This window comes from Megachile rotundata, chromosome 15, assembly GCF_050947335.1.
Source record: "Megachile rotundata isolate GNS110a chromosome 15, iyMegRotu1, whole genome shotgun sequence".
NCBI classification, from domain to species: Eukaryota; Metazoa; Arthropoda; class Insecta; order Hymenoptera; family Megachilidae; genus Megachile; species Megachile rotundata.
Genome location: NC_134997.1, coordinates 7,633,673 through 7,652,884, shown reverse-complemented (window position 1 = coordinate 7,652,884; position 19,212 = coordinate 7,633,673). Strand labels below are relative to the sequence as shown.

Below are 19,212 nucleotides of genomic sequence, written 5' to 3'. Positions count from 1 at the left end.
CGCGTGATGATTCAAGTGCGTGGTTGAATGCGTGATAGTTAAGTACTTGATATTTAAACGCGTGATGATTCAAGCGCGTGGTTGAGTGCGTGATAGTTAAGTACTTGAAATTTAAATGCGTGATGATTCAAGCGCGCGGTTGAATGCATGATAATTAAGTACTTGATATTTAAATGCGTGATACTTCAGTACGTGATAGTTCAGTGGGTTGTAATGAAATACAAAATAGTCGAATGCGTGGTAGTTGAACCCGTGATAATTAAGTGCGTGATAGTTAAATACATAATAATTAAGTACGTAGTAATGTAACGCTATCTTGTTACTTGCACAATAATTCAATACATAGTAGTCTCCTAAAAAATTGAACTTTCCAATCAATTTCGTGGTATTTCATTGCGCAACTTATCGCGTGGTAGTTCAGTGCGCAACATTCCAACGCTTGGTAGTCCCCCATACAACGTTCAGCAATGAATCGTGGTAATCGTATACGTGTGATAATGCAATGTCCAGTTTCCTCGACCGTTGTTAATCTCGATGATCCTAACGCGTCATAATACGCTCGTAATACGGCGATATAAAAAATTGCAATCTAACCAGTGACACGAGTAATTGCACCTATAACACGTAGCAATACACTGAACAGTAATTCTACGGGCGATAATACAGCACGTGACGGTTAATTGAAATTCATCTCAGGCGGTGATATAACAGGAGTCCACTAACAATATACGCATCGAAAACAATTTTTCTCCTTTTCATCTCGACTTCTTTCGTCTTTCATCGATCTGTCTATTTCCTCTTTTTATTCCGCCGTCTTTTTCTCTCGACTTTCGTTATTCTGTCTCTCATAATATTTTCCTCGCTCGTTCCCCCGTCTCATTCTCTGAAGCCCCAACGGTCTCACCTCTTGTCATTTCTCCGCGCTGAAATTTTTATGGTGTGTCCAATTTCCGTCGTGGCTAATAGGCATTAAAGCCGACATGTTCTGGGCTTTCGTTTAAAGCGTCCGTAGAAAAAGAGAAGAGATCTCGACCGATGACAAACAGGATTATCATGCTATCTCGACGCAATCAGCTAAATCTAAAACTGTCACCGTCAAAGTAGACTCCGGAACACTTGTCCCCGTTGAAATTCTTCATTTTCTCCAAATTCGAGATTCTGTCCTGAATCGATGTCTTGTCCTCGAAAGGCTGACCTAAAAACAGACATAAGATCGAGATAATCATTAGGAAGTTTTTATTGATTTCCTCAACCAGTGATTAATTAAAAGTCGACACGCCTAATGGGTTACAGATTAATGCTTTTGTGTTGCTGGAACGATGTTTACTTTGCCACCGATGGCAATAAATCAGCGTCTCATCGACAGAGAAAAAGTTGTATGTTTCAAGATTTATACAGCACGGGTTCTCGGCGGAAAATCTCCAGATAATTTATCCGTCGATCCAGTTAACCTGAATTATTTTCTCCCTGCATAAATTCCGTGAAATAACAATGTCTGGGGGAGCCCGATAGCAGCTTAACCCTCTGGCTACTTTCCTATCTCATTGTTGAAATTTGATAAATATGTTATCTTTTCATTTTTAGAAAATATTTTTACTTTCATGAAAAGTTTTCTTATCAGAAATCATTGTTGTGAAATCACCTGATTTGTAATATCAGTTGATCGTTAGAAGAATAGTTCCGCCATTTTGATTTGAAGTGGCGGGAAAATTCAAATTTAGAGGACAAATTTTTAGAAAAAAAATAATGTAATGAACATTATCGATTTGTTATATCATCAATTTTGTGACAATATTGTTTTCAAATATTTGGTTGTCTTTTTTGTTGAACAAGTGTTTTATTAAATATAAAATAAAATTTTGTGTCTGAAATATGAATGGTGTCTGAAATATATTGGTAGAACGAATGAAATTGATTTTCTGACAGATTTGATTTTAGTGTTTCACGTTAAATTGATAACAGTATTTACTTTTTTATTTTATTATGAAATTTCGTTTTCGTATAAATAGATTTGAATTTTACCGCCATTCGAAACAGCAGACATTTAGAAGCGTGAACACAATTTTCCAATAAAATTAACAAAAAGAATTGATACTATAACAGATTTAATATCAATACTTTATTTTAAGTGACAAAGAATATTTGTTTTATTATGAAAATATGTCTTCGGACAAATATATTTGAATTTTACCGCCGATTCAATATGGCGGCAGCCAAACAGGAACGCAAATACGATTTTTTATTAAATTGAACGAAAAGAATAGTTACTGTAACAAATTTTATGTCAATATTTCCTTTTAAACGATGAAGAATATTTGTTTTAGTGTAAAAATTACTCTGTGAACAAATATATTTGAATTTTGCCGCCAGTTCAATATGGCGGCAGCCAAACAGGAACATAAATACGATTTTTTATTAAATTGAACGAAAAGAACTGATACTATAACAAATTTTATGTCAATATCTCCTTTTAAACGATGAAGAATATTTGTTTTATTATAAAAACACTCCTTTGATTAAATATATTTGAATTTGCCGCCATTAGAGTACAGCGTCAGCCAATCAGAATCGCGAACAGTTTCCAGTCCCTCCCCAGAGACTCCTCTAATAATTTTTCTACTCGCGAGCTATCTATCGAGGGTTTATATTACCCGTTTTGTGAAATTGAAGATAAATAACGAATTTGCTGCATGGCTGGACATAAACCAGACCACACAAGACGTTTCGCGACAGTTTACTTTACGATCATTAATTTAATGGAGAAACACGATCGTACGGGAGTGCGAGCAAGCATGTAAATTGGCCGGGCACGATTCGTGGAAGCAGTTAGATCGTCAACTCGCTTGGGAAAAGTTTCGGTTCGGTCGAATATCTATGGGAGCGTCCTGGAGTTTCGTCGCGACGACGACGTCGCATATTTCTCTTTCGCGAACGGGTTTACTTCGGCGCACATAAATAAACAAGACTGTAAGACAGTAAGTCAAACGTCCAAACGCGTCGTTGCAGTTGCACGTTTTCGAACTTCTTGGGGGATGTCGATAGGTAAAAGTGTAAAGGAAACGCTCTCATATCTTGAACGAGCATTCGCTTACTTTTCCAGACCCTCTTTCAGAAACACGTGAAATGAAAGACAACCAATAGCTAAATAAACTGTTCGTGTAGTAAAGCAAGTCTAGCGTGTTAACACGGTAGGGTAAATAATTAACTGAAATTTATCCAGTTCGTTTATTCAAGAACTCAATATTGTAATTTATTCACAAATTTATGTTCATTCTTAACATTATAGTATACTCGCTTACTACCTTGATCTCTGTTACGATGATTAACATTTTATAAGCGCAAAAACTGTTGACCTTGACTGTGACCTTGACTGTTGAACGCATGCGCATTCGATGACGGGAAATAATAAACATGCGCAGTAAAGTTCCTCGTCAAAGTCTAACGAAATAAAATGGGAACAAATTGACTGCGCATAATTGTTGTGCGCAGAAAACGACTGCACATAATTATCGTGCGCATATGACGACTGCGCATAATTATCGTGCGCAAATGGCGACTGCGCATGCGTGTTATATCGTCATGTTGAAAGACGTTCGGTATTTTGTATTTAATATCTGTCGATCTTGCCAATTAGATAAAGAGAGTATCGCAGTTTGCAAGACGGAGGTTTAACACGGATGTACCGAGTAATGGCGGCGCTATTTCTTAATTAACCGTGTCCTTGAACGTCTCGCCGACGTTAATAACGTCGCTTCCTCTAAACTCTAATGGAACGACAACGTCGTTTGAGTCGTTTCGACAATTTCACGGTTGGAACGAACGTACCGAACGACCGGTCAGATGATTTTTCTGTGAAATCGGCGAAACAATGCTCGCTAAATAAGCCGAGGAGCATGAAAATCCATCGCGTGACTGACGTACGATGGAATCGAGGTCAGCAGTTTTAACGGCGATCGATTTTATCCTCTTGCACCCTTCGAATTCGTTTTTAAGGGCGTTGTTGGTGATTGGGATATTAATCCGTTCAAATATCCACTGAAATTTCAATTTTTAGAAGCACAATTCAGGTAGAGGGTGTAAGATAATTTGTTTCTTTATGAAAATTATCTGATATCTTTCTTCTGTCGTACATTATTTTTCTTTAACGTGTGTTATTCTGTAGTTAAGTCTGTTATAGGACTGTATTTTTAATTTCATACATGGTTTCACACAGATATCACACATGCTTTATTATACTCAGACTTCTCTGTTATATATTATATATTTTTATACTTTTCTATTATAGTATTAACTATATGTAATTTCTTATCTCTAGCTATAGTACTCATAACTTAGCTATCACATATGGTGATATGACTTTATTATGTATCATAAATTGTCACACTACTCTATTACTATCAAATACCATTTATCTTTAGCTCCTCTTATTTCATTTATCTTTTATCTCTCGTATTTAATCTACCTCTCTATTATCATATATCATATATCTACATATGTCTACATGTGTTATATCTACACATAAGTTTTCATGTGTTATACCTACACATATGTCTTCATGTGTTATATCTACACATATCTACATGTGTTATATCTACACATATGTCTTCATGTGTTATATCTACACATATCTACATGTATTAAATCTACACATATGTAGATGTGTTACATCTACACATATGTCTACATGTGTTACATCTACACATATGTCTACATGTGTTATATCTACACATATCTACATGTGATATATCTACATATATCATGTGTATGTGTATCATCACATATCATGCTGTATATATCATACATTATAATACATCTTTACTATGCCATATTACTCTCCTACTTATCACCTGCAATTTTTATATTTTCAATAACTGATTATGCATCTGCAACAACCAAAAAAATGAAAAGAACGATAAAAGAATCTAACAGACAAATTTTCGTTCAGACTAGAGACATGTTTACCTGCGGTACGCTTTTTATCATCCATAAATTTAATCAAGCACCGATTGACACGAAAGGGGATATAACGTGGAATGTGTTTGGGCAGCGGGAAGAAAAAGGAAAAAGGGGTAACAGCGAGGCAAGAACCACAGGTCGAAGCTTTCAATCAATGTCTAGACCGCCTCTTGTCACGAAAACTCGCGGCACTGGCTGCCAACAGTCGATTAAACGAACAAAAAAGATTGACAAAACGCGTGCTTCGATTCCTCAAGGAAGTACCATCCTGTATTCAGCAGCGAACGTCGCTAAAAAATTTTGCACATTTACTTGCTGGGATAGAATGCTATTTCGCTGAGGATCGAACTTATATAATATTGATCGTTTAATTTTGTATAATATTGATCGTTCAAACTTGTAAAATGTTGATTGTTCAAACTTGTAAAATGTTGATTGTTCAAACTTGTAAAATGTTGGTTGTTCAAACTTATAAAATAGATATAAAAACTACATCACGGTAATAAACAATAATTTATTGTTTTGAGAACTTCAGCTAACATTTTTATATCAAACAATAATTTATTGTTTTAAGAACTCCAAGTAACGTTTTTATATCAAACAATAATTTATTGTTTTAAGAACTTCAGGTAACATTTTTATATCAAACAGTAAATTGTTTTGAGAACTTCAACTGACATTTTTATATCAGCTATCACTTTATATTTTTATATTAAACTTCACTTCATTTTGACATCTTTGTCATGTGTCACTTCAAGCGAGATCTTTACATCACGTCACTTCACATCTTTATATCAGATGTCACTTAATCTGTTGTTCAGATCAAATATCTGTACGAAGTTACCCAGCCATTTTGTGGCACGATATTTGATCAAGAAATTTGATACCTCTTGATATTTGATCAAATTGCTATGGGAGTAAATCAACAAATTTTGATAATTGATGGGAATTTGCGAGGGAAATACAATTTTTGTCAAGGTTCAAGGATATCAAGTTTGTATTGTTTGAGGGAAAACAAAAAAGCTGAATTGTGGTATTTTAGGAGAGCAGGTACATATTCATGAAATGTGTTTTGGATAGAAATTTTGTTCTGGTAAGATCACCAAATTTTAATAATAGAGAAGATACAAATTTTAATGGTAAACAAATATACACATTTAAATAAAAATATTGCAAACTTTAATAGTAAGGAATTTACAAATTCTAATAATAAAAATATTGCAAAATTTTAATAGTACAAAAAGTACAAATTTTAACAATAAAAATGTTATATAATTTTAATAATAGAAAATGTACAAATTGTAATAACAAAAATATTCTATAATTTTAATAGTAAAAAGTGTATAAATTTTAATAGTAAAAATATATAATTTTAATAGTAGAAACTGTACAATTTTTAATAACAAAAATATTATATAATTTTAAGAGTAAAAAATGTACAAATTTTAACAGTAAAAATATGATATAATTTTAATAATAGAAACTGCACAAATTTTAATAACAAAAAGATTAAAAGATTTTAATAGTGAAAAATGTACAATTTTTAATCAGAAAAATATAATAAAATTTTAATAGTGCCAAATGTACAAATTTTAGTAACAAAAATATTACAAAATTTTAATAGTGAAAAATATAGAAATTTTAATGATAAAATTATTACAAAATTTCAATAGTAAAAAGAATACACAAATTTTAATGACAAAAATATTACAAAATTTTAATACTGAAAAATGTAGAAATTAATGATAAAAATATAACAAAATTTTAAATATAATAAAATGAAATTTTACTGTAATAAAATAAAATAAAATATAATAAAATTTTAAAAAAGTAAAAAATGTACAAATGTTAAAAATAAAAATATTATATAATTTTAATAATAGAAAGTGTGCAAATGTTAACAAAAATACTACAAAATTTTAATATAGAAAAACTTACAAATTTTAACAATAAAAATATTACAAAATATTAATACTAAAAAGTGTAAAAATTTTAGTAATAAATATTATAAAATTTCAATAGGAAAAATACAAATTCCACTAGTAAAAATAATGTACAAATTTCGACCTGCTGAATTTTGAAAATTTTCTTTATGGTGGATTTATTAATATTTTTACTATGACAGCCTCCATAGGCGCAAAGTCCCACACCAATAAGGTCCAACACATTGTCCCATCAAAAGAACCAATAAGACCCCGTATCTGCATCTTGCGTTTTCAATCCCACGTCGGAAAGCATCGCGAATTGAAAAAAAAGCTCCGGCGTAAAACATCGAATGGGACACCATAGACAGGCGAGATAACCACGGATAACCGTGACGATAGGATCATTCGCGCGACCCTTGCTTTATTATCGTCCGAAAAGCTAGCTATTAGTTGCGTTTACGGCCACAGAGAGAATAAAAAGTAATGCCGCGTATACGTGTGGCGACAACAGCAACTGGCCAACCAGCTATGAACGGGAGAGACAGGGACGTAGGGTATGGCGAGTTGAGTAGTCCCTGAAGAGAGGGTTCGAAGGGTGAAGAGGCAAAGTATACGAACGTGTACGAAGGTAATACGGCTCACCGAGCAACAACCACTTTTACGATGGGGCTCGTATTCGTGGATATGGTTTATCCGGCAGAGAGAAGACACTGCGTTACGAGGAAAATCGAAGAACATCTTTTCCAAGAGGTCGTATGGGTGAGTTAAGGCTCTACGAGCCCTTAATTTGAAAATGAAGCGGGACGTACAAGCCCGGGGACCTTGCGGGATATAGAAAATAGCTTTTATACGGTGTACGGGAGGTTGGACAGTGTAATGGAAACACTTGTTACGGATATAGCTTCCCTTTTACTGACACGGTGGATCTTGCTAAAGGAGCTGTTGCAGGGACACAACACAAAATTAACAAAAATTTTATACGGACGAGATTTAGGCGGTGGTTGAGTGACTGGTAGCTTTGATGGGTAGTTGAATGTTTGTGGTCTTGCTTTGACTGTGTCAGGTCTGTTGGAAGAAGGTGAGGATGGGGGGAAGTATTTTGTTTTAGGGATTTTTGGGAATTACAGTATTTGGGGAGTTGGGGATTTGGGGAGTTGGGGATTTGGGAAGTTGGGGATTTGGGGATTTGGGGATTCGGGGATTCGGGGATTTGGGGATTTGGGGATTCGGGGATTTGGGGATTTGGGGATTTGGGAATTTGGAGATTTGGGGATTTGGGAATCTGGAGGTTTGGGGATTTGGAGATTTGGAGATTTGGAAATTTGGAGATTGGAGATTTGAGAATTTAGAGATTTGGAGACTTGGAGATTTGGAGATTTGGAGATTTGGAAATTTGGAGATATGGGGATTTGGGGATTGGAGATTTGAGAATTTAGAGAATTGGAGAGTTGGGAATTTAGAGATTTGGGATTTGGTGATTTGAGAATTTGGAGATTTGGAGATTTGAGAATTTGTAGGTTTGAGAATTTAGAGATTTGGAAGTTTGGAGATTTAGGAATTTGGGAATATAGGGATTTAAAGATTAGGGAATATAAAGATTTAAGAATTTGGAAAGCATGAATTCTCATATTTCTGTAATATCAAGATTCCAATTTTGAAAATTTCTAGGGTTCAAAGACTCAATTTTCTAAAATTTCAAATTATAAGAACTGATCTAAACGCTTAAAAAATGTCAAATTTCCAATCTTTCAATAATTCTTAAATTTGAAATATTAAAAAATGTCAAATATTCTAAAGTTCACATATCTCAAATTGTTCATAATCCAAAATATCCTAAATTTCCAAAAATTTCCAAAATAACCCAAAATCCCAAAAATTCCCAAAGTTCCAAAATTTCCAAAAATTCATAAGTTTCTGAAATTTCTAAAATTTTCCAGAATATTCTAAACTTCTGAAAATTCCTAAAACTCCTAAATTCCTAAATTTCCCAAATTTTTAAGAATTTCCAAAACATCCTAAAATTCCTAAAGTTCTAAAATTACCAAAAAATTCCTGAATTTCTGAAATTTCTAAAATTTTCCAGAATATCTCAAACTTCTGAAAATTCGCAAAATTCCAAAATTTCTGAGTTTTGCAAATTCCCAAAAATTTCCAAAATATCCTGAAATTCCTGAATTTTCCAAATTTCCAAAATATCCCAAACTTCTGAAAATTCGCAAAATTCAAAAATTTCTAAGTTTTGCAAATTTCCAACAATTTCCAAAATATCCTAAAATTCCTGAATTTCCCAAATTTTTAAGAATTTCCAAAACATCCTAAAATTCCTAAAGTTCTAAAATTACCAAAAAATTCCTGAATTTCTGAAATTTCTAAAATTTTCCAGAATATCTCAAACTTCTGAAAATTCGCAAAATTCCAAAATTTCTGAGTTTTGCAAATTCCCAAGAATTTCCAAAATATCCTGAAATTCCTGAATTTTCCAAATTTCCAAAATATCCCAAACTTTTGAAAATTCGCAAAATTCCTAAATTTCTAAGCTTTGCAAATTTCCAACAATTTCCAAAATATCCTAAAGTTCCTGAATTTTCCAAATTTCCAATAATTTTCAAAATATCCCATACTTCTGAAAATTCCCAAATTTCTCAACCTTCCCTAAATTCCTAAAGTCCCCAAATACCCCAAATATCCCAAAATTCCAAAACACCTGAAACACGTAACTGTACCAAATATCTCAAGCACCCCAAAAATCTGAGAACACGAAATACCAAACTATCTCATAACCCAACAAAAACTATCAATTCAAGCTTTAAACTTACTTCAGAAGTACTAGTTCGCACCCCTAATAACATACCCGTTAAATAGTTCAATACCATCATCCACGCGTAATCCGAGCCCCACAAGTTACACGATCCACATCTGCATCTCATCCATCTGCCATCTTTCCGGACTCACCCCTCCAGTACTTTCGAATATGAATAATGTAATACGCGTACAATTTAAACAGACTATACCGTAGGCCGTTAAAACAGAACCCATACTCCAACGCGTGTATCACGGTTGTACAGGTATCCACACGTACGTGCGTATAAACGTTGTGTGTGTGTATCGACTGCATCTGCAATTACAATCGAGACCAGTTCTCGGATCCATTAGTCACCTGACGGTGGAGGAGGATCGGTTTCCAGGCGTGCAGAGAAGGAACGAGTCGAGTCCCGGAGTCTGGCAGTATTAGAGCAAACCGATCGGGACACTAATGACTAGGATTACTTCTCTGAAGATATTGCTGCCTTCTTTCTTCCTTTATCCATCGTACCAACCTTTTTCCCGCCTCGTCCGACAGACGCTTTAAGGTTCTGCTGCTCCGTTTGCCCTCTCACGCGTTTCCGCTGCGAATATCGATGAACCGAACCTCCCTAGATTCGTTCAGTTTATTCGTCTATCATCGTTTCCTTTTTTTTTCGCGTTTGCCCCACGAGTGAAAAGGGGCTCCGTGTCAGGCCAGGTTGGATGGATTTAGATAAGGAAGTGATAAGGTCGATGAGCTTTAGAGAGGATAGTCAATGGGTCGATTCGTGACACGGTTTTATTGAAAGCTTTTAGCGTCTTCTATGTACTTTTTTTACGCCCTTTGTTTCGGGACCGGGCGTAAATATGAGTGCTCGCGAGTTTTAAGCGAATGGTTTGCCTTAGTTTTTAGGTCGCGGGATTAGGAAATTTAGGGTCTTTAAGTTTTCTTCTGAATTTTGATATTTATGTATTTTTTAGTAAGCGATTTCTGAATTTTTGTATTTTGGAATTTTTTAATTTGTGGATTTTTACATTTTTTAATTTCAGGTTTTCTGTATTTTTTGATTTCCATATTTTTATATTTTTTTAATTTGTATACTTCTACATATATTTTTTAACTTGTATATTTTTATATTTTTCAATTTCTAAATTTCTATATTTGCAAGTTTTATATTTCTAAATTTTTTAATTTCTATATTTTTATATTTTTAAATTTGTGTATTTCTATATTTTTCAATTTCTAAATTTCTGTATTTTTTATATTCTTAAATTTGTATATTTCCATATTTTTAAATTTCTATATTTGTAAATTTTAATTCTTAAAATTTGCATCTTTTTAAATTTTTCATTATTCAAATACCTAAATTTTAACAATATAACAATACAACAATATAACAATACAATGATACAACAACAACAAAAACAATGCAATAATACAACAACAGCAACAACAATGCAACAATAATGCAACAATACAATAATACAACAGCAACGACAATAACAACAATACAACAATATAATAATGCAACAACAACAACAATGCAACAATACAATAATGCAACAACAACAAGGCAACAACACAATAATACAATAACAACAATGCAACGATATAATAATGCAACAACAACAAGGCAACAACACAATAATACAATAACAACAATGCAACGATATAATAATGCAACAACAACAAGGCAACAACACAATAATACAATAACAACAATGCAACGATATAATAATACAACAATAAAACAACAACAATACAAAATGATAAAAATGACAATTATCTCTAACGAACATCTAACAAAATATCAACACCCAGAAATTCCAACAATTCTAACAATTAGTCATAAAAGATTAATATGAACATTAAATATCAAAATGAACAAAGTACACACTACTAATTAAGAAAACAATTCAACGTATAAATTAGATTAGACACATAAATATAATCCCCGTAAAAATGTCTGAATCTATAAGAGAATCTTCGGTCTGCGCTAACAAGCTTGTACATGAAAAGTTGAACGAATTTTATCGCGGCGTTTCTTGCTTATTTTATCGCGAAGATATAATACGTCCCCATTTCGGTCGTATCACAAATTACGCCACGCCTCCGCGATCCCAAAAAGTAAATGCAGTAATCTTGTTTAAACAAAACTCTGAGTCATGGCACATTGCGTCATGTGTCTTTACTTTCTTCCTGTTGTGTCTCCACTCACGTTCTTTTTTATCGTTGTGTGTTCACATGTATTTTTAATGTGTTTTTGGATATTTGCCAGTTCTTGAACTTGACATATGTTTCTATAATGATACATAACAAGTTTGCATAAGTAGAGTGCAAATATTTGAGTATATAAACACTGGAGCTTGAGTAATTTGGAACATTAATAGTTTTAGGGAAACTAGTTTGGTTCATGAGTAGATTCGGATATGAAGTTTTAACAAAACTAGTTTGGTTCATGAGTAGATGGGGATATGAAGTTTTGACATAACTAGTTTGGGTCGTAAGTAGTTCCAAAGTGAGTACTTGAGTATCTAAACACTCTAAAACTTAATTAATTTGGAATATTAATAGTTTTAACAATACTAGTTTGCTTCATGAGTAGTTTGGGACGTGCAGTTTTGTCATAACTAGTTTAGCTCATGAATAGTATGGTTATGAAGGTTTGACATAACATGATTAGGTCATGAGTAGTTTAAGTATAAGTAACTAAATACACAAGCACTCCGTAACTCGATTAATTTGGAACATTAGTTGTTTTAACAAAATTAGGATCATGAGTAGTTTGACATGTGAAGTCTTAACATATCAAGTTTGGGTCATGAGTAGCCAAGATATGATGAAGTTTAATATGAGTATTTCCGATCATAAGGATTGAATAATTTGGGACATAGGTAATTTATGAGATGATCAGATTGTGACATGAATAATATGACACATATGTAGCTTGTTACACATATGTAGTTTGTTTCATATGTGTAGTTTGGTACATAGGTAGTTTGTTACCTGATATGATCAGACTGTGACATGAATGATTTGAGACATATGTAGTTTATTACACATATGTAGTTTGTTACACATATGTAGTATGTTACACATATGTAGCTGGGTACGTAGATAGTTTGTTACCTAATATGATCAGATTATGACATGAATAATTTGAGACATATTTAGCTTGTTACACATATGTAGTTTGTCACACATATGTAGTTTGTTACACATATGTAGCTTGGCACATAGGTAGTTTGTTACCTGATGTGATCAGATTATGACATGAATAATTTGAGACATATTTAGCTTGTTACACATATGTAGTTTGTCACACATATTTAGCTTGTTACACATATGTGGTTTGATACATACGTAGTTTGTGACACATATGTAGTTTGATACATATGTAGCTTGTTATACATAAGTAATTTTATACATATGCAGTTTGTTACACATATGTAGTTAAGTGCACAGGTACTTTGTCACATGTACAATTCAAAAAACATATACTCCAATACACAAATGGATTGTCACATGTATAATCTGAAACATGCACCCTGCACAGTTAGCTGTGGACACAGATAATTTGAGACAGTTCATGGCGCAAGTACTCTCAAACAGAAGTTTGAGATAATTTGTAACCCAGAAGCTGAAACATATGGACTCCGGAATATGTGAATTCTGTGATATGTGGACTCTGGAATACGTAAACTGTGATATGTGGATTCTGGAGTATATGAACTCTCTGATATGTGGACTGTAGAATACGTGAACTCCTTGATATGTAGACTGCAGAATATGTGGACTCTGATATGTGTACTCTGGAACTTTGAATCTTTAAAATTCTCTGATTGTAAGATCTAATTTTGAAGCTTTCAAATTTTACTTCTATGGAACCCTAGGTTTTTTTGTGAATCGTAAATGTTAGATTCTTACGTTTCCTTTAAATTATTACCCTAATCAATACTATCCTATTCCAAAAATGAACTCTCACATTGACAACCATGTGTAGCACGTGTTATCTGATATGAGGAATAAAGAAATATTCAAAATGAGGAAATAAGGAATGAATATTCAATAAAGCATGAAACATGAATCAACATATTTCCCAAAAATTCATGTCGTCATCGTCCGAGAAAAGAAATCGACTTTATTGGATAAGTTTAGATTTGCTGCGTGTTCTGGCACCGAAACGACGAGAAAAAAGCACGAATAGAGAAGAACCATTGATCTTAACAAAAGTCGCGATTAGTGGGCCGAACGTGATCGTAAAAGTCCGCCATTTCTTTGGCAAAATCCTTCGGCAGCCTTCGTTTTTAACCGACTTCGAAAAAGGAGGAGGTTACTCAATTCGATCAGTATATTTTTTTTTTTTTTTTTTTTTTTTTTTTATTATTTTTATTTTCTATGTGTGCCCGCCTATTACGCCTAGCTGGATGCACCGATCGGGACGAAACCTTTTGCATCTGGTAGGTTCTGACTCCCCATTGGTACCATTATCAAAAAATTTTTCATTTTTCAATTGCAAAGTGTTGTTATTGCAAAAAAACCGGCAACTTTTGAAATAAACTTTTCTCGATTTTAGTGCGCTTTTAATATCTTATCACGGACATGATTCTGAACAATTTTGTTCATATAAAAATTTCGCGGAAAGCTTTAGTTTTCGAGATATTAGCGAAAAATTGTTGAAAAGTTTTGAAATCAACTTTGGACGATTTTAATGTCCTTTTAATATGTTATCAGGGGCACGATTCTGAACAACTTTTTCCTTATCCGCAATTAAGGGGAAGCTTTAGTTTTCGAGTTATTAGCGAAAAGCTATTGTTACTAAATATTGAATTCTACGTATGCCTCCGTGTCTCTGGTGGTGTATGAGTCAACATGCAGTCGCCGATTTTCTACTGTTTCTACAAACACGTCTTGCCGGCCGATAAAAAGTGTGAAATAAAATAATTTTTAGAAAAAAAAATACGCCGACTTCGAAATGCACTAAAAAGTATAAAATAATTTCTATTTCCTAATGAAGTAATTTCTATTTCATTCAATCATACAATTACGTAACAGATATGAATGAAACCTATTTACTCGTTAGGTATTATATTAAATACATTTCAACCTTTTCGGAAGCGGCGAAAAATTAAAAGATTATTTTGAATATGTTATTTAATTTTGCGCCGCCTCCGAAAAGGTTGAAATGTATTTAATATAATACCTAACGAGTAAATAGGTTTCATTCATATCTGTTACGTAATTGTATGATTGAATGAAATAGAAATTACTTCATTAGGAAATAGAAATTATTTTATACTTTTTAGTGCATTTCGAAGTCGGCGTATTTTTTTTTCTAAAAATTATTTTATGCATTTCTCATCAACGGATCCTCGTTTCTCTCCGCTATCCTCATCCTCCTTTTTCGCATAGTCATCCGGGAAAAGCACGATCTTCTTCGCGACGATCACCTCTTCCTTATCTTCGCTGGGTTCTCTTACCTTTTTCTTGCCCCCCTCGTCCCACCTCCACCACCCCCTCTATCAATTTATTTTTCTCTCTTCGGAGCAGTGGACCGCGTAACGAGCAACGTAAATCAATCGGTTGGCATTGTGGCTTCGTTCTCTCGACAGTGGTTCTCCGTCGACCTCTCTGGATTAATCATACTTTCTCTTCCATGTTTGGCAGTTTTCTTTTTCGGTTTTCATGGTGATGGACGTTGGTGATGGAGTTTTTCGAGTTTCAGAATTTTGGGTTTAATTTTGATGATGGGTAGCTTTGATGAGGGTTTGATTCGTTTGGGAATTTTGGGGTGTGAGAGTTTTGGAAGGAGTTGGTATTCTGGGATTTGGAAAATTTTTGTATTTTGGGATTTTGAAGTTTTTAGGATTTGAGAACTTTTGGGTCGAGAGATTTGGAGATTTGGAGAAGTGGATTTTGGGATTTCATGAGCTTTCAGATTTGGAACTGTTGGAATATTGTAATCTTTTGGTATTTTGGTTATCTTTTTGGCTTTTCTTAAACAATTTGGCATTGTGACACTGTAACACTATAACAGTTTGACATTTTGACATTTTAACATTTTGACATTTTAATATTTTGATATTTTGACATTTTGTAATTTAGAAATGTTCAAACTTGAGAATTTTGTACCTGTGTAACTACACATATCATTTGTACTATTCAAATTAATACATATGTGTATACTTCATTCTATTTTCTAATTTAATAATCACATTAGAATAATTTAATTTAATAATCGTATTAGTACATTACATTAGTTTTATTATAATCTATAAATTTACCAAAATATGTAGATACTATTGTACACACATGTACTCATAGATATACTTATATGTTCTCTTTCATTTCTGTTTCAGGTGAGTGTCAACAAATTCCCAATTTCTAAGATTAATCCAGCATACAGGTAAATGCCATTTCTTAGTATATAACTTCTTAAAATTAATCTAGAAATTTTAGAATTTTCTACTTGTAGTTAAACAAATATAACTAAAGAAGTAGATATACTACAACATATAATAAACACATAATAATATAATACATAAGACTATGTCATAAAGATTGAATTAAACACTCAATGCAAACTTAAATAAACAGTGAAATTATTTATTTACTAAAATAGCTTCTAAACGAACAAAGTGATGTAGTCGACCATTTTATTACGCGAATGATTCTACTCCAGCAACCATTTTGTTACGCAAATGATTCTCCCGCTCGAGCAGCCATTTTGTTTATCTAGATCAGACTCGCGTAAGATTGAAATCCGTTTCATTTCTCTGTGAAAGGAACATCTCTTGTTTGGAATCTATTGAACAAGTAGCCAAACAAATTTTAATTCAGATATTTAATTTTGTATATTTCTGTATTGAATTGTCTAGGATTTATTTATCTGTCGTTGTAGATTCATGTATTATTTATGTATATTATAAGAGGAAGATTTCAAGCAAGTTGCTTCTACTTCTTCTTGAATATTTAAATATTCACAGACCAAATATTTTAATGCATATAATATATAATATACATTTGAAAGTATTTATAAATATGTTAACTATAAAATATTCGCAGTGTTGTGCCTGGGTAATTTGAAATTAAAATTAAAAACGAGGTGATAAATCAAACGTTCAATAAACCCCAAATAAATGCAGAAACTCCATATCTTAAAAATCAAGAAAAATCTCAAAACCTAACAAATTTTATATCTCAAAAAAATCTCCAAGGATTTCCTTTCATAGTTTCACTTAATCTCAAGAGCATCAAAACAAAATATTTACCAAGTAAGAACCCGCTTAATCGCAACATAACCTCAAAGTAAAAAGTTCCCTGAAAACTGATACACATTTACTAATTCTCGTAAAACCTTACAACCAGCATCTTGCCAACAATCCTATTTGCGGTCCTCGAATCAATTAATGCAGTCCCGAGTGAATTATGCACTGCGCGGCGAATTACAGGGCAGGAAATAAAAACGGTTTTAAGTGCGTACACGAAGCTTAATATTGTATCCTGATAGGGTAGAAACGAGATTAGTTTATGTAAGGCTCATGAAACCAGATCTCGTTTCAGCGCTGACTGGTAGATATACTGCGCTTCGAGACCGAACGTCGAAGCCTCTGTTTCTTTTTCTTCTCTCTCTCTCTTTTTTTTTTCTTAATCTTTCGACCTCTTTCTCTTCCCTTCACCTTTCGTTTTATATACACCTCGTTCGCCTCTTTCGCGCCGAGTTTGCATTCACCTTCGTTACGTCGCTCGCTTAATGCGATTTCAGTCTTTCGCAACGATTTTCACTGGATGCCTCGTAAAGGCTCTGATTCATCGAGATCCTCGGTTCCCGGTTCCTTTGACTGGTCGATGAGACGATTTTTCTGCCTTCTTTTTTTCCCTCTATTCGATCTTTCTTTATACGACTTTATTTATGACCTGAAAGAAACATACCTTTGATAACGGGATTATGCTGACTGGGGCAATTCGATGTGGCGAAATTTTCTGGACACTGTGTTTAGTTGGGATTCTATAGGGAAAATAGTACGATTATGAAGGCATTGACTACTTCTTAGCTATTTTAGGGAATTTGGGGAATTTTGGGTGGATCCTGGGGAATTTTAGGGGATTCTTGGGAATTTTGGGGGTTCTTGGGAATTTTGGGGGATTCTTGGGAATTTTTAGGGATGTTTGAGAACTTTTGGTAAATTTATGGTTTCAAGGAAACGCACCTTTGATAACAGAATTATGCAAACTAGGGAAATTCGATGTAACAAAATTTTTTGGACACTGTATGTAATCACGATTTTCTAGGGGAAATATCATAATTATAGAGGAATAGAATAGTTGCTAGTTATTTTAGGGATTTGGGATGTTGCAGTGTGACAACTTTGGGAGAACAGAAATTTATCTTCAAATTCCAAGGAATAAATTATTTATCCTTGGAATTCGTTCGAACACTTGCAAATCTATGGATATTTTACTCTTTAATCTTTGCTTAGGGATATATTTGAAATCTTAAAAATCTAGGGATATTTTGATCTTTGTATAGAGATCCATTCGAGCATTTGGAAATCTAGGGATATTTTAATCTCTAATATTTTTTATTTAGGGATCCATTCGAGTACTTAGAAATCTAGGGATATTTTAATCTCCAATATTTTTCATTTAGTGATCCACTCGAACACTTGTAAATCTAGGGATATTTTAATCTCTAATATTGTTCATTTAGTAATCCATTCGAGTACTTAGAAATCTAGAGATATTTTAATCTGTAATATCTTTCATTTAGAGATCTATTCGACCACTTGGAAATCTAGAGATATTTTAATCTGTAATCTTTGTTTAGAAATCCATTCAAGCACTTGGCAATTTAGGGATTTTTTAATCGTTAATCTCAGTTTAGGGATGAAACTCTCGCATTCCTTTTATGTAGATAACGTGCCAGAGAATAAATAATTAAATTTTATCTTTTTATCTTATATTAAATATTATGTGACTCTGTTTATGACTACTTAATACATGTACCACAAAAGAAAAATATGTAAACTACCCTCTCACACAAAATAATCGATTTTTGATTTTTCTGTCTATGGTCCATAAAAAAATTTACAAAACTTCAAGAATAATAGTCATCTTACTATATTATTATCACAGTAATACAAAAATCTTTCTTCAATAAAAAAAATCCATTTTTTGTCATTTTTACATTTTCCATAACTACAATTCGCGATCAAAAAATCAGAAAAAAATTCTGTATCGTGCTGCTGGGTTTCCAGCGTTCCATAATTTCAGTACAAGATTAAATAGTAAAAGTAGGTTAAAAACTAGAATTGTTATTTTTAACTGTTACTATAATTGAGTTACGGGTTGAAACTTCGGGGGTTGCCTCTATTAACTGTTACATTTGACTCAGAAACACATTTGTCTCAAAGGTACATTTGATTCAAGGGTACATTTGATTCATTTCATTCGACTCAAGAACACATTCGAGCATCCTACACAGTTATACCCTTCGCTAATTTCAAAATTGCCAAAATATACAAACTTCCACAGTATAATTCTAAT

The 19,212-nt window shown here is 33.1% G+C and overlaps 1 protein-coding gene across 23 annotated transcripts in view; it reads left to right on the top strand.

Moving 5' to 3' along the window:
• The window catches only part of LOC100878152 (protein muscleblind), a 491,425-nt gene that overhangs the window by 140,171 nt on the left and 332,042 nt on the right, over positions 1-19,212 (top strand). The window contains exon 4 of one of the 23 annotated variants that reach the window (XM_076540522.1): positions 16,026-16,091. The exons of the other annotated variants lie outside the window; for them this stretch is intronic. Coding sequence (XP_076396637.1) covers positions 16,026-16,076 — 51 coding nt within the window. The 3' untranslated portion in view covers positions 16,077-16,091. Of the gene's footprint in view, positions 1-16,025; positions 16,092-19,212 lie in introns of those variants that run through there. 23 annotated transcript variants of the gene reach the window in all.